The following is a 13,119-nucleotide window of genomic DNA, read 5'->3' as shown; positions in this document are numbered from 1 at the left end:
TTACTATACTAAAACTCGCGTTTTAGGTGTTAAATAGGTATGATGAAGGTTGGCTAGATGTATTTTATATGCAAGACTGAATAAAACTATACTATTTTTCTACTGCAAGATCATAGCCATCCGAATGAACGAATGACGACGAGGTCGTTTGCGTTTTGAAACTGTTTAATAGCTGCTTACTAAGTTACCGATGTTACACAAACTAACGTTTGCTATCTTTTATAACGTGCGTCTTACCTTTGCTTCGAAGGATCTTCATGTTCGAGGATCGTGATCCACGCGTGCACGAATCCTTGATAGAAGCCCAATTCAGTGGCCAGCTGCGCACCTCGCTGTAAACCTAACTGATAGCCTTCCTTCCAGCCGACCTGCTCTCCTAAACCGAAGCCCCGGCTGAAGCCCATCTGTCGATATCGAAGGTTCGCCGTGTCTCTGTAACCCGCCCGCAGCACAGGCAGTGTAATTCCGTCACGCACTATAGGTATATGAAGGGAAGATGATTTATGGCTATTATTGTACTGCCAATACTCAATTCGTGGTATTGGTTGTAAATTTATAATTCGATAGGATTACATGTTCATGTGTATATGGAAAGAAGTTCAATATGGAAAATGTTTCTGCCGTGTATTAACCTTATACTTTCACTTACGTTATATATTCAAATAAATGAAAACCGGCACAACTAAAAAAAACTTAATTTGATACGTAGAGTAGATTATTAGGCAACCACAGAAGTAGGTTGGTGGATTAAACTGGGATATCGACAAGTGACGATATCCAACTGTGTGAATGGCAGTATAAATAAACACGTGTTAATACAAGTGATGGTTTCCTTGCGGAAAGCTAGTTGGCTCAATTTAAGAGACGGCTCGTGTCGCTACTTATTAGCAATAGTACTTTAAAGTTATTTGTAAGGTTCATATCATTTTGTCTTATACTGAACGAGTTTCGAACGGTTAAAAATTAACGTTTAAATACACAAAATTTGTTTGGAAACGGTCTAAAGATAATTCTGTTCTTTTCGTTGCGGAAATTTCGACGTTACACGCGCTCCTCGTAATGGTCGAACAGTACCGAAAAAAAACGATGGAATTATTGCGAAAGTTGAGCGAGACCATAATATTGCCGAACAACTCAGCATTCACCTTCAGTTTCAAACCTTTTGAATAAAACTGGATGAAAATAGGCTTGATGTTTGGATGCTGCACGAGTTTATGCAAAACGAATTTACCCATTTTGCGTCCCTCTATGAAATTTTACAAAAATACAAAGATATCTAGTCACTTCTAAAACGGCTAATTACGAAGGATGAAAAACACATACAAATAATAACAGTGGTAATGTGTAAATGAGAAAATGCTTCACTATCTGTGACCCAGGCGGGTGTCAAAGAAGCTGACGCTATGTGTTTAGTAAAATTCGAAAGGGACTGTTAACTGTCGCTACCTGGCAAAATAATTAAGATTTCTACTGCCAACAACCGACGAGATTATAACAAGCTATTAAGAAAAAGATGACCGAAATCAGTAAACAGAAAAGGCGTCGTCTTCCACCATGACAGTGCAATGACATACATCTTTAGACGCACTGCGAAAATCGATGAGAAATTTCCACGCACGCGCCGTATAGCTCTAATCTTACACCGTCAGACTATCTATCTGTTTCGGTCTTTGCAAAACTTTCTTAATACCATTCATTTGATACCGATGTATCGTCTTCAGCAGAGAAAAGCAAACATTTTTCCTCACAGTTGTCCGCTTTACAATAAACAATAAAAGTTCTACAGTGACGGCACTATAGTGTAATTAGAAAATCACAGCAGGTCATCCATCAAAATAGCGCATATATAGTTTAGTAACGTTGTTCCAGAACACACAAAATGCGTGCTTCACTTCTGGTTTATAAGGGTCAATAGTTTTTCGTCAATATAATGTAAATAACCTAATGCTAAGACTTGCAAATAAGAGATTTAGTTCATTATAATAAAAACACCTTTAGACAAAGATTCTCTCGTTGGTAAAAAAAAATTCATGCTTCACAAGGCTAAGAAAGCGTTCTGATGAAAGCACAGAAACTGCAAGTTTGCCAATTAATCCCAGAAACTTAGGTTTTAAACAAAGCTTAGAAACACTTCGAACTGAACCTCTGCCCTCTGAAGTAATGCTTACGACAGTGCTATATGTAAAACTCGAAACATTTAGGATTTAAGAGAGCTCAACATGGAAGAAGTCTCTGGCGTAACGTTCTGAGAGAGCATCTGTTAGGACTTTTACGATACAGCAAGCGTACTTGGGGTTTCCACAAACTAGACGCTATGGTTATCTAAAAAAAGTTTCAGGTTGTGACATCAGTGTTATCAAGTATGCAACTGTACGCTCTCGATGGAGATTTTGAGTCTTTTGGGTACACTTTTGTCATTGAATCAGACTCGCTCTACTCAGACGTTCCGTAAACCCCATAATAATAAACAACTGCCTAATCGTCGTCATTACGCGATGATGTTATCATTCCGTGCCCCGAAATTATCGATTTCAGATAACCAAGAAAGCTTATAACAGTGTTTTCGAAAAACTTTTGACACAACCTTCATTTGCGTCATTGCTGGAGTGCAAACGCATCTGACCCAACGATAATAACCGTATGTTTCTATTCGGTCTATAGTAATTGTTTTGACTGCATGACACAAATCCCTTTAACGGAAAATCTTAATATGAAGCTAGCAGGTTACATATCAAATCATGATTTTTGAGGGCAGCAAGTAGGAAAACTAGGATAAAAGTAGGAACTACAATAAGTAAACTACAAAACTATGATTTAAAACCATTGTTGCTATTTAGCGGGACTTCACACTAATTTAAATATAGAAAATTCAAAATATAAATATTTCACAACTTGTCAGTTACAGTATATTACGCACAAGACCATTACCTTGGTATTTTTAGTTAGTTATCGCCAAACTTACAACTTATGAGGAGCTAGTAATTTAGTTAAAGTTATCTCTTAATGAATTCGTGTATTCCTTTGACTTATATGTACATATATATATACCAAAAATTTATACCGTAGAAATGATGACATGATTGGCATAAAACAGGATAAACTAGTTTAGTATTTATTCTAAAAGTTCCTATTCAACTAAATGGTTTTTCCATTGGTTTTCATTTCATGACGCTAATTGAAGTTACTTTATGAGACGTACAACCATGTTGGTTCATCAGTGTCCTAGATGACTTTTGCCTTCAATGTCATAATCGTAGCGCCGACCTAAAAATGCGCACACGAATATTTCTGCTGTGAAATTCGTCGAGAGACAGTTCTCTCAAAGACTGCACCCGCCAGTCTAAGGTCCCAGCCCCTGACGACGAGATACACTATCATTTAGTTAAATGTACCACAATAAGAGAACGCTTTATTAGTTATTCTATTGACAATATGACTTTTTTTTTATCGTGTACTACGACTCTGCCCAGCCCAAAGAGCTTGGGGATGTTTTCGATTTAAACATAAAGATAGGGACTGTATAGTCGGCGGCTTGGGTATTCAAATGCAGATCAGACTTGAAGGCAGTCGGTCGGAACGTTATAGAGAAGGCTTCGGTTCTGTCTTGCATACGGTCGTCTCGACATAGATCGTCAGTACTATTACAATAGTTCTTTTATCGCTTTTGACGTCTCGTATTTTATCAAATTCTCAGCTGGTGACAGCAGAGAAGGTGAGATTGGTTTTGCGCGGGCTGGCGGCTTGATCGTCATAGTCGATCCTTGTCCTGCATGATATTGCTATTACCTCTTCATCATGGAGAAATGCCCAGGTACTTACATCTCGTCGAGCTGCACTGGGCAAAAAAAGGGGGGAGAATGAAGGGAGAGGTAGAAGCCCAAGCCATAAACTCTATAGACCTATAGACTAGCTTCCCTTCTGCGCTTATTCAGTAGTAGGTATTTATTAGCATTCATATCGTCGCTGAGTTTGCTACTTCCCCTTCGACTGGCTCTTGCGTGCCCGAGCATTTTCTCGTTTAGCCCGTCTTTCCCGCCTTTCCCGCCTTTCCCTTGGCCTAGTCTAATTCCTACCTTCCAAAGAGTTTTGAAATCCATAAAAAGAATGGAGGTTAAGTTATACCTGCAAAATCATATTCCTTTGAGACTTGCTCCCTTCGTCCATTTTAACCCCCTAACACTTTGCTTTTCCCTGTCACATATTCATACTTTGCATATGAGGTGTTAACGTGCGGATGAAAAATCCTCAAACGCAACGTCAGAGGCCGATGGAGTGTGACCCGATAAGCTAACGTGCTCTCTAAGAAAATACAGAAGCGCAGAAAGGCAACCAATGTAGCAATTTTCGGAGCAAAAAACAACCGATCTCCTGTGTATTCACTTCTTCTGCCCAAAAAATATCCGATCCCGTACGACTCAACTGTAGTTTTTGAGCCTCCCTATTGTCATATGTTCGTTTTGCGTATTCTGTGTTTACTTGGTGGAAGGCATATCTCCTTCAAAAAACCAGTGACGAGCACTGTAACAGCTAAGAAGCAGTGGCAGGGTCAGAAGCCAAAGTCAAAAGGAGCTCAAAAGACGGAAATTTAAGATGAACACAACCTTCGCAAGAATACGCTTAGGAGCGTCTGTTGGAGACCCACGACTTTTAACAGCAGATTTCTCCAAGCTGTTGACGATCAGAGGACCTATGCGGGCTCTCTTCACCATCAGCGACAATATAATGATGATGATGTTTATGATCGTCACCATTGTTATCGTGGCGGCCTCGACGTGTCCTCATTTTTTCCTATGTTCTCAGTTGCTTCTCGTTTAGCGCGGGGTGGGGGCCTTCATGCTGATACTACCACTGCAATATGTTGCCTATCTCTGCACGCGTCGCCGTCGGATTAAACTGCATCGCAAACTCCATATCATCTTGCCCAATGGGTCGGTCGGACATCCTCTAACCAAAGAGAAGCCGCAAGATTTCCTGCACTTTTCACATCGCTTGTTTACTCTTCTCTTTCCCTACCTCTATCTGACCTCCGAGAACCTCGCTTCCTTTTACATGGCGAGCGCAGTATAGGGAAAACTGGGCGCAGCACCGATCAACGAATCTGACGCGCCCCTGCGGGCAGTAGGAACAGTATCAGCATTATCAGCTTCAATGGTAGTTGCTGCCAACGTAGCGCAAGCGCTGGCTGGGGAGGTGCTGCTGCATTGGTCAAGCGGCTGTAGGGCTACAGACGAGCCATAAAAGCCGCCGCGGTTCAAAAGGCGCCTTCGCGCCTGCTTAATTATTAGAGTGTATACAACAGAAGGGCAAAGGCCAAAGAAAGTAGAAGCTAGCTAACACGTGCTCACTTGGCAGATAGCGCTTTGCTGCTGGGCTCTGTCCGTCGGCCTATCCTTTTTGTTTCCTTATGCTGTTGCTCGTCTATCGCGGCAACGCGTCTCTTTTTTTTACCTTCTCCCTTATTCTCTCCTGAAATGGTGCTTTCTTTGAGGCTTTTGCATTTTGCACTTTGTAACCAATAACAGTCACTCACCACAAGACATTGCACAGCAGCAATCAAGCACCACAGCACGCAGCAGCACAAGCAGCAAACGATACCGTCATCTTCGTCGTGCTGAGTTCTCATCAGAGTCTGTGAGCTGAGCCCATGTTCCGTCTCCGCTTTGTATAGCTACTGCTCTGATATACGGCCTTACTTGCCGCGCTGTAGAAACTACCCTGAATCCCTAAGTTACCCGAGCCAACGATGGGTCAGCTTGTGCCAGTCGTCACCGATGCTGGCACTCCGTGATTCCAGTGGTATATTCCAGAATTTACCCTATATTCCTGTTCCAAGCCGTGAACGGGAACAGCTGCTCCCTTGCTGTCCCGAAGAAGTACTGCCACTGCCACTTCTGTTGGGACCCATCTCGGTTTTCTGTTGACTAGCATTTACCCTGACCCTGTATTCCAATCCACAGACGTGCTCAGCTAAGATTTTCTAGTCTCAAAGGCCCATCGTAGAAGTAAAATTCTTTGCTTTTGTGTCTATTTGTCTTTCTGCCACGAAACCGGTGATTCGACTTTCGTTCGTTTTAGAATCGCTCAGAGAGGACATCGAAGGCTGGAGACCGACAGCCGTCGGAGGAAAACCTATAGGAGCTACGGTCGAAGGGCAAAAAGCGTCCAGTAGTAGTTTTCTTACTCTCGGCCTACTTCTTCAGCATGTTCTACTATGTGCCAATTCTCATAATTTTTTACTACCTCTGCTAACTTTACTGCCCATATCGAAATTTGTGAGCAAGCCAATATTGGGGTTGTAAGGGGGGTAACTCGAGGAGAATGAAACTGAAGAAGTTCCGCACTATAATGCCGAAAGCTACATTCTGCGAATCTGCCCGCACGGAAAAAATGTGGCAGTCGATTTTAGACATGGCATAAGCATAAGATTCGGCTTTGGTTGCATCAAAAAATGCTATCGTACCAGCGAGATATTCCTTTTAATTTGTGATTGTCTTATAAATGCAATAACTATCGTAGATAACACGATAATGTGTCTTGTAATAATATCATTTGGATTATCGATAGCGGGTTCATGCCGGTTACCTCTGATTTACGCCAAGATGGAACGCTGCTAAAAAAAAAGCGGGAAATAATGCTAGTCAAAATTAGTTAACGCTCTTTGAACAGGGGGAGGACAGTGTAAATCCGGATTCCTCCTGGTGCTTTTAGTCGGCTTAGGTTAAATGTCTAGATGCTCATAGCTGTTTTGTTTCAAGAATAACCAAAACTTCAAAATATCGGCATGGTTACGTTTCGCGCATACCACAATCAATGTCGTTGACACCATGAGATTAACTTATCGATCCCTATCGCAGGTAAAATTAACCAGAGTTGTTGGAATCAATACAAACGGAAACTATTTATTATTATTATTATTATTACGATACAATAATTTTTTCTCATTGAACTCGTTCCTCTGTATCAGCTTCATCGAATTTAGTTGTTCGAATAAGAGCCGTTCATTTAATTAATTTGCCCTACGGTTAGGCCCGTTTTGTTCGAGCGGTGGGTGGCCAGATCACCACAAACCATTTTTGGGGCATTCTTCTATGCCGTCACAATATATTTAGTAATCAGTTTAGTTTAGAAATATGGCATTTTAGTTTCGTAAATGGGTAGGAAAAAAACATTCGATAATTCGCCATATTAATTTGTTTTCTGTTGATGATTAATGAGGTACTGGCACGGATGAAACAATGGATATGACATTAAACGATCCGCTCTTATTTAGTTGAAAACTTCTGCCTCAAGTAGCGTGAAATCTCGTGCGTAAAAATTAAGTAATATGCGTCTCTATATTTTTTTTACTGTTTCGTATAACATAAACGTATAACTAAAAATTTAGTTCGATGACAGGGTTGTTTTGTTTGTCGTCACTAACAGTAGTAGAAGATTAGCAGTCGGTTTGACAAACAGGAGATATGTAATAGAATTACTTTTTAAAGTTATAACCATTAATTTATATAATCTCTGTATATATTGTAATGCTCCTCTATCTTTAAAATGGAGTAGAAATTTTCTCCTTAAAAATTTTCTTCTTATAAATAACAGATAATCATCTCAACATATGGACACTGTCATCATTCTTGCTAACATACCCCAATATAAATAGAACTGATCCAAAAATGGTTGAGCAGCTGTCAAGATTTCATATGATTTTGAGAACGATCATATGAAACCCTATATTAAAGGTAATAACAAGGTTTGGTCAATTAACATTAACATAGTAGAAAAACATAGTTAAGATCGTTGCTAATAGACGACCGTGAAGCTTCAGAAGTAACCTCTACAGATGGATAAACAAAGCATTCCAAGGTCATATTCCGTCTAAAAGAAATTTCAAATGAGAGATCAGAATTGGCACGTATATCAGCATATACTCTATATTCATTGCAGAATAAAGTATAATAGAGCTTCATCGTCATGTACAGGATTTGACATTTCTCAGATGTCAAAACTAGATGTCGTCATGTCAAGGAGACCTACTCTAACAAGCGGCGCCATGGTTAGACCAGACAAACAAACAGCACCTATTCGCAACCTAATAACCAAAAAGAACAATCATAGGCTTTGCCTTTTCAAGCTTTTCCCTTTCTCTGGACGTAAAATTTTACTTGTTGAAAAAGGGTCAGCATCTAGTAGACCTAATCATCAACTAATTTGGATAGATAATAAACTTTCTCATTCTCTAGCAATCTTTAAAAGCGAATATTTTTTCGATCAAACATCTAATAGTTAATTTATTTAAATAAAGTAATATTATTGAGCAGCCTTTGCTCACGCTTTTGCCAAACACTCCTCTGTCTTAACGAAAAACTTAATGGGATGGTTGAAAACAGCTATGGGTGAAATTAGCACGTGTTTACGAGATTACCCACATAGGACTTATAGTTGTACAAAACGAAAAGCAATACGAAGCAATCAACAAGCATAGATTCGGGTTTTGATAACAGCGAGTGGATTTTGTGGACAAAGGTGTGTTATGCGCGGAACCGTACGAGAGGTTGGAGTAGTGGGAAGGTCGGGGGTGTGGGGTAACACAGGGTGAAGTAATTCAAAGGCAGCGGTCGAAATGGTAGCGGTAGAAGAGGTTGTGGATATTGTGCCTGACTGATTGGCAGACGATAGTGTTGTTGTGAGCCACTCTGGGCGGTTGCGCTGCGATACCTTCGCTCCTCCGAGCTGGGAAAGGGCCCCTCTTCCGATTGGCTGTGTCGCGGACGGGGTCTCCGAGCCCTGGCAGCGGAAAAGTACAAACAAAAAACAGCAAAAAACACCACAAAAAGAGCCAAAAAATGGCGCTTGTCAGACGACTATTCCAGTCATTCAAGGTGGCGGCGCTGGCCTGTGCAGTAATCCAGCTCTTTTTTGTTGCTTTGTTTAGAATTTTCTTGCTGCAAATCCGAATTTCGAATTTCTTTAAACACCCGCCAAGAGGCCGTCAAAACCCACGGTAGCCTCTTGTAGATAAGAGAAATTAACCTAAACTGTTTTTTTTTTTTTTTTATATAATATGATAGAAGTAATAGTCGTATTACAGCATACGGTATATTACTTTGATTTATATACAGCGTATTGCTATCAGTTACAGCAGCATATGGTGTAAACACAAATAGAAGCCTCAGCATACTGTTATATATTGGTCATTTAGTGAGGTGCTATATTGGCCGTATAAGTTGACGTATATTGATAAGCATTTTTGATAATTAGCTAAGTAGAGCTCACCTATTTTATGGGTTCGTATCTATTGTTCTAGACGATTCACGGCTTTAACACTTCGGCACTCGATTTGTGAGTGCCAAATTTGCGTGTCGACTAATTAGCGTTCATTCATATCGTCGTGCGTTTACAGACCGTACTAGAACAGTTGAACAATTGCATGGCTAAAGATTCTTAACATCCGCTTTTACTAAAGGGAACTGTTCAAGTTACGCAATAACGTTAGAGCGCGCAAAAGCGTTAGGAATCAAAGTAATTTAGAATTCAGAGAAACTGATAAAGTTAGCAACATAACGTACATCCACCAAGGAAAGCTTGGTTTACTGACGACGTCTGGCTATTACGGCTACTACTATAGCCTCGGCGAGAGAAACTGCATGTCGACGTAACATGTGTATCGTTTCCATCAGCGTGCCAGCATGAGCAGACTCGAACGAATCTCGCCGTAGAACGGATGGCTCCTCGCAGCAGCCCAGACACTCTTCCATTTCTTTCAGCACTACGGCTACTGCCGCCCTTACTCCTGACAGCCGTGTACACGCATGGACGCTGTCGGGTCGATGCATAATCGACAAACAAAACGTCTTCTGCTCCTCGTTCCGTCGTGACTCCGCGCCTTCGCTACTAGCGATTCTGCTGACGACTACTAGTGGCCGTTTCTTCTGCCGCCTTTATGTTTTCGATTATGCGTCCCGTTTTTCCTTTCTGTCTTTTTTGCTGCTGGTCGAAGCTTGCCTACTGCATGGTCTTGCCATGGCTCTATGCTCCATTCACTCTGCTACCGCCTTGGCCGCCGCCGCTGCTTCCAGTGTTGTTATCACCATCCTCTTAGTCTCTCGTTTACGCAGGAATTGTCCCCTATGCCTGGGTACTCATCCGTTCACTGGCTCGCTGCTTGTTGGCAATGAGGAAGACAATCGAGAGCAGCTGTATGCAACGCGGCCACTATACTCCTTCACAGCCCGCCTCCTCTGGCCTCTCACCCGGCATTTTTGCGCTTCTTTCTTTCCGTGTCTCTTTCTTCACTCGCATTTCAGTCCACTTTCTCTTTTCCCGCCATCCCCACCCTTTCCCTATCCTCAGTCCCCTCTCCCCGTCGGACCCCTCCCTCACAATCGCTTGACGCGTCTGCACGGACGATCAGGACCGTGTGTCTATTCATTTTATGCGCCCGAGGCAGGGTGAGTGGGTCATTCCCCGTGGAAACAGGAGGGGAGAAGTGCCACTGAGGGTTGGTGTACAAGCCATGGCCCGCGGCATCATCTTCGACGGTTCTCTGACGTTCGAAACGTTACGTCTGTTCGACATTCGTTGCCGGTCGAATGTTCCTTGGTCGCTTTTGCCCTCTCTCCTGAGAAAAAAGAAGAGGTAGAAGAGAAGGAAAATGGCTGGCGAAAACGAAGAAGACGGACGTTCGAACAGCCGAAGGGGTATAGCACAGTGAGGTAACGATTGATGGAAGCGATACATAGCGAAAGACAAGCACGAGCGTTTGAGCACTTCGCTTACTTGCACTTCACTCTCACACCTTCCGTCTAAGTCAACGCAAGTTCGAACTATCCACGTAGGAATGACACAGGGCTACACAGACATTGTACTAAACACTGAAGGAGCTGCGTTTTCGTAAACTAGGCCCTAGCCCCAAACATCAGCTGCTAGTGCTGCACCCGTGTTTTGTTGTACTGGAAGCAACAGGAAGCAAAAGATGTTGATAAAGAAGTTTTCACCGACGAGCCACTGCACTCTCGTTCGACTAAGTTTGACAACGATCTTGCCTTCTATTCGATTACCTTATCTCCTATTGGTTTGCCTCTCCAGGACCTGATAAAGCTCCCTCAACGAAGTGAAATCCTTTCGGTTGCATATTTGATGCTTTATTTTTTGTCGTTTCCTGTCCTTTTATCAACTTCTAATTGCTAATGCCTTAGTTTTGCGAGTTCTGTTGGGTTTCAGTTTTACAAAGAAAGATGACCTAACGAGCACATGCTGCTGTGTTCCGAGTCTTACGTCTGGTATCGCCGGTAGGCATCCCATCAGACGGTCGGCTCCCTGAACGAAACAAACCGTGTGTCTGTCTATGGCTGGGTTAGAACCTAGACCACAACGTGTCTCTAAGATTACTAGGCAAACACGCTGCGTACTAAGCTATCATGGGGATACCGTGCATATGCTAGACTAATTAAAATTGAGCAAATCAACAACAGAATTCGCCATTGATGAATTATCTCTTCTTTGAATTTCGTTGCTACTAATAAGTATTAGTACAAACCGTGAACAATACAAAATATTTACGACTCGTCTTTTGCCTTAGCGTTCTTTTGTTTTTGCGCAACACGCTCGTCTCATCGTATCACCGGTATCTATCTGGCGTGTGATGCTGTCGCTCATATTTTTTTCGTTTTCATTTCACTTCATCTTTTTCCGTATTATGTCCCTCCGAAATGTCTTCGACTGAAGCCTCTGCTGCCGCTTGTGCTGCTGATTCTCCCTGCCGCGCAGTAGTGGCTAAGCACCTGCTCCTGTCGTCCCAGTTCTTTCCTTTTTGATATCGTCCCTTCCCCGATCGTCCCTTCCGTTGGAGGAAGATGTCTGTGTCGATGTATTTCTGTGCCTTTTTTTGTCTGTCGCCGTTGTCACGATTGCTGCTGCCGTTCGGTAATAGGCACTCCGATGACACTATATGTCCACGTCGCCTTCGGGTCGATTCGCGCGAAAGCGTGCTCACTTGCCATATCTGTCTTCGCTTCCCTTTTTTCTTCGCGCTGCATTTTATAGTCACTGAGTCTGGAAGTAGCACCTTGCTGTGCCTCACCGTGCCCTACTATGGCTTGACCTGGCCGACAGCGTGTCCTGTCTTCTGTGCGGTACTCAATCCCAATTCTTAGACTAGACCAGACCGATCGAATCCTTCAATAGGGTCACTTGCCAGGGAACATGGAAGCGGCTACGACGGCACGGCTGATGATAGCTGCTTCGTGGATCCCGGAATTGGATGTCCCAGCAGACCTTGCCCCACGGGCAATAGCAACAACGGCGGCGGTCACAGCAAGCGTAATAGCTGTATCAAGTCGTCTGACTATTAGTTTCTGTCTCTTTGTTATTACTAGTGGATGGCCCGTAGATTCAAGGACCGGCAACGTTCTCGCCAACGACAGCGGTGTCCTGGATACACAAAAATGGTGAGACATGAAGATGTTGGCGCTGTTTGTTTCTGACGATTCCTGTCCTCACGAGAATATGGGCCTATTTGTAGAGTACGTTCGACGTACAGTAAATAAATAGATAAAAACCGAATATCGTCCAAAGTCGTTTCGTGATAATAAAAAATATTTCCTCATTCCTTTCGTTAACCAACGTTGAGAATTTTCTATCAATTTGTTAATATTTTGCTTTTACATGAAAACATGATTTGGCCCATGGCCCTTTCATATGCTTTCATGTGACTGTAGCAGTTTGCTAGCATCAAATGAGTCACATTCTGTTTTTTCTTTTACTCTCGTTATGAGTATTGGTTCCTCAAAAGTCTGACTGCACTTTCGCAATTTAGTCTAAACGAACATGGTTAAATAAGTGTATACTAATATCTGCAATTTGTGTATCCCTTCACTATTGAATGGTATTCCTGTTGTAATGTTATGATTACTATTTTTTTAATTACGTCCGATCGATTTATACACCATTTTTTACAAATAGTCTCTATAATCAGTAGGGCATTACTTACCTATTTTCAGCAAAAGTGATGTCGTCTAGGACATTCGGGTACTCTCCTGGAGGGTTTTGCTGGGGCATATTAGGATTCATCGTTGCGCTCCCAGGCGCACCCCCCTGCTCCTGGATGCGCACTTTCTTCATGGGCTGGCC

General features: G+C 42.3%; 2 protein-coding genes across 6 annotated transcripts in view; one reads left to right on the top strand and one right to left on the bottom strand.

Moving 5' to 3' along the window:
* Positions 1 to 821, top strand: part of LOC111248333 (uncharacterized) — a 16,464-nt gene extending 15,643 nt beyond the window's left edge. For both annotated transcript variants that reach the window (XR_015324030.1, XM_022800497.2), the window contains exon 4: positions 251 to 821. Coding sequence is in view for 1 of the 2 variants with exons in the window: in XM_022800497.2 (XP_022656232.1) it covers positions 251 to 274 (24 nt within the window). In the remaining variant the exon portion in view is untranslated. The remainder of the gene's footprint in view (positions 1 to 250) is intronic.
* LOC147756607 (uncharacterized) overlaps positions 1 to 13,119 on the bottom strand; it is a 15,856-nt gene extending 2,737 nt beyond the window's left edge. Inside the window, exons 1-4 of one of the 4 annotated variants that reach the window (XM_086984002.1) lie at positions 12,980 to 13,119; positions 9,558 to 12,420; positions 8,707 to 8,775; positions 238 to 432 (exon numbers count right to left, since the gene is read on the bottom strand). In XM_086984002.1, the coding sequence (XP_086840128.1) occupies positions 238 to 432; positions 8,707 to 8,775; positions 9,558 to 9,559 (266 nt within the window). In that variant the 5' untranslated portion in view covers positions 9,560 to 12,420; positions 12,980 to 13,119. Of the gene's footprint in view, positions 1 to 237; positions 433 to 8,706; positions 8,776 to 9,557; positions 12,480 to 12,979 lie in introns of all 4 variants that reach the window. The other 3 variants (XM_086984003.1, XM_022800476.2, XM_086984001.1) reach the window with 3 other exon arrangements.

Source organism: Varroa destructor, unplaced genomic scaffold (assembly GCF_002443255.2).
Source record: "Varroa destructor unplaced genomic scaffold, Vdes_3.0 BEIS01000003.1, whole genome shotgun sequence".
Classification (NCBI taxonomy): domain Eukaryota; kingdom Metazoa; phylum Arthropoda; class Arachnida; order Mesostigmata; family Varroidae; genus Varroa; species Varroa destructor.
This window is presented reverse-complemented; position numbering and strand designations above follow the sequence as displayed.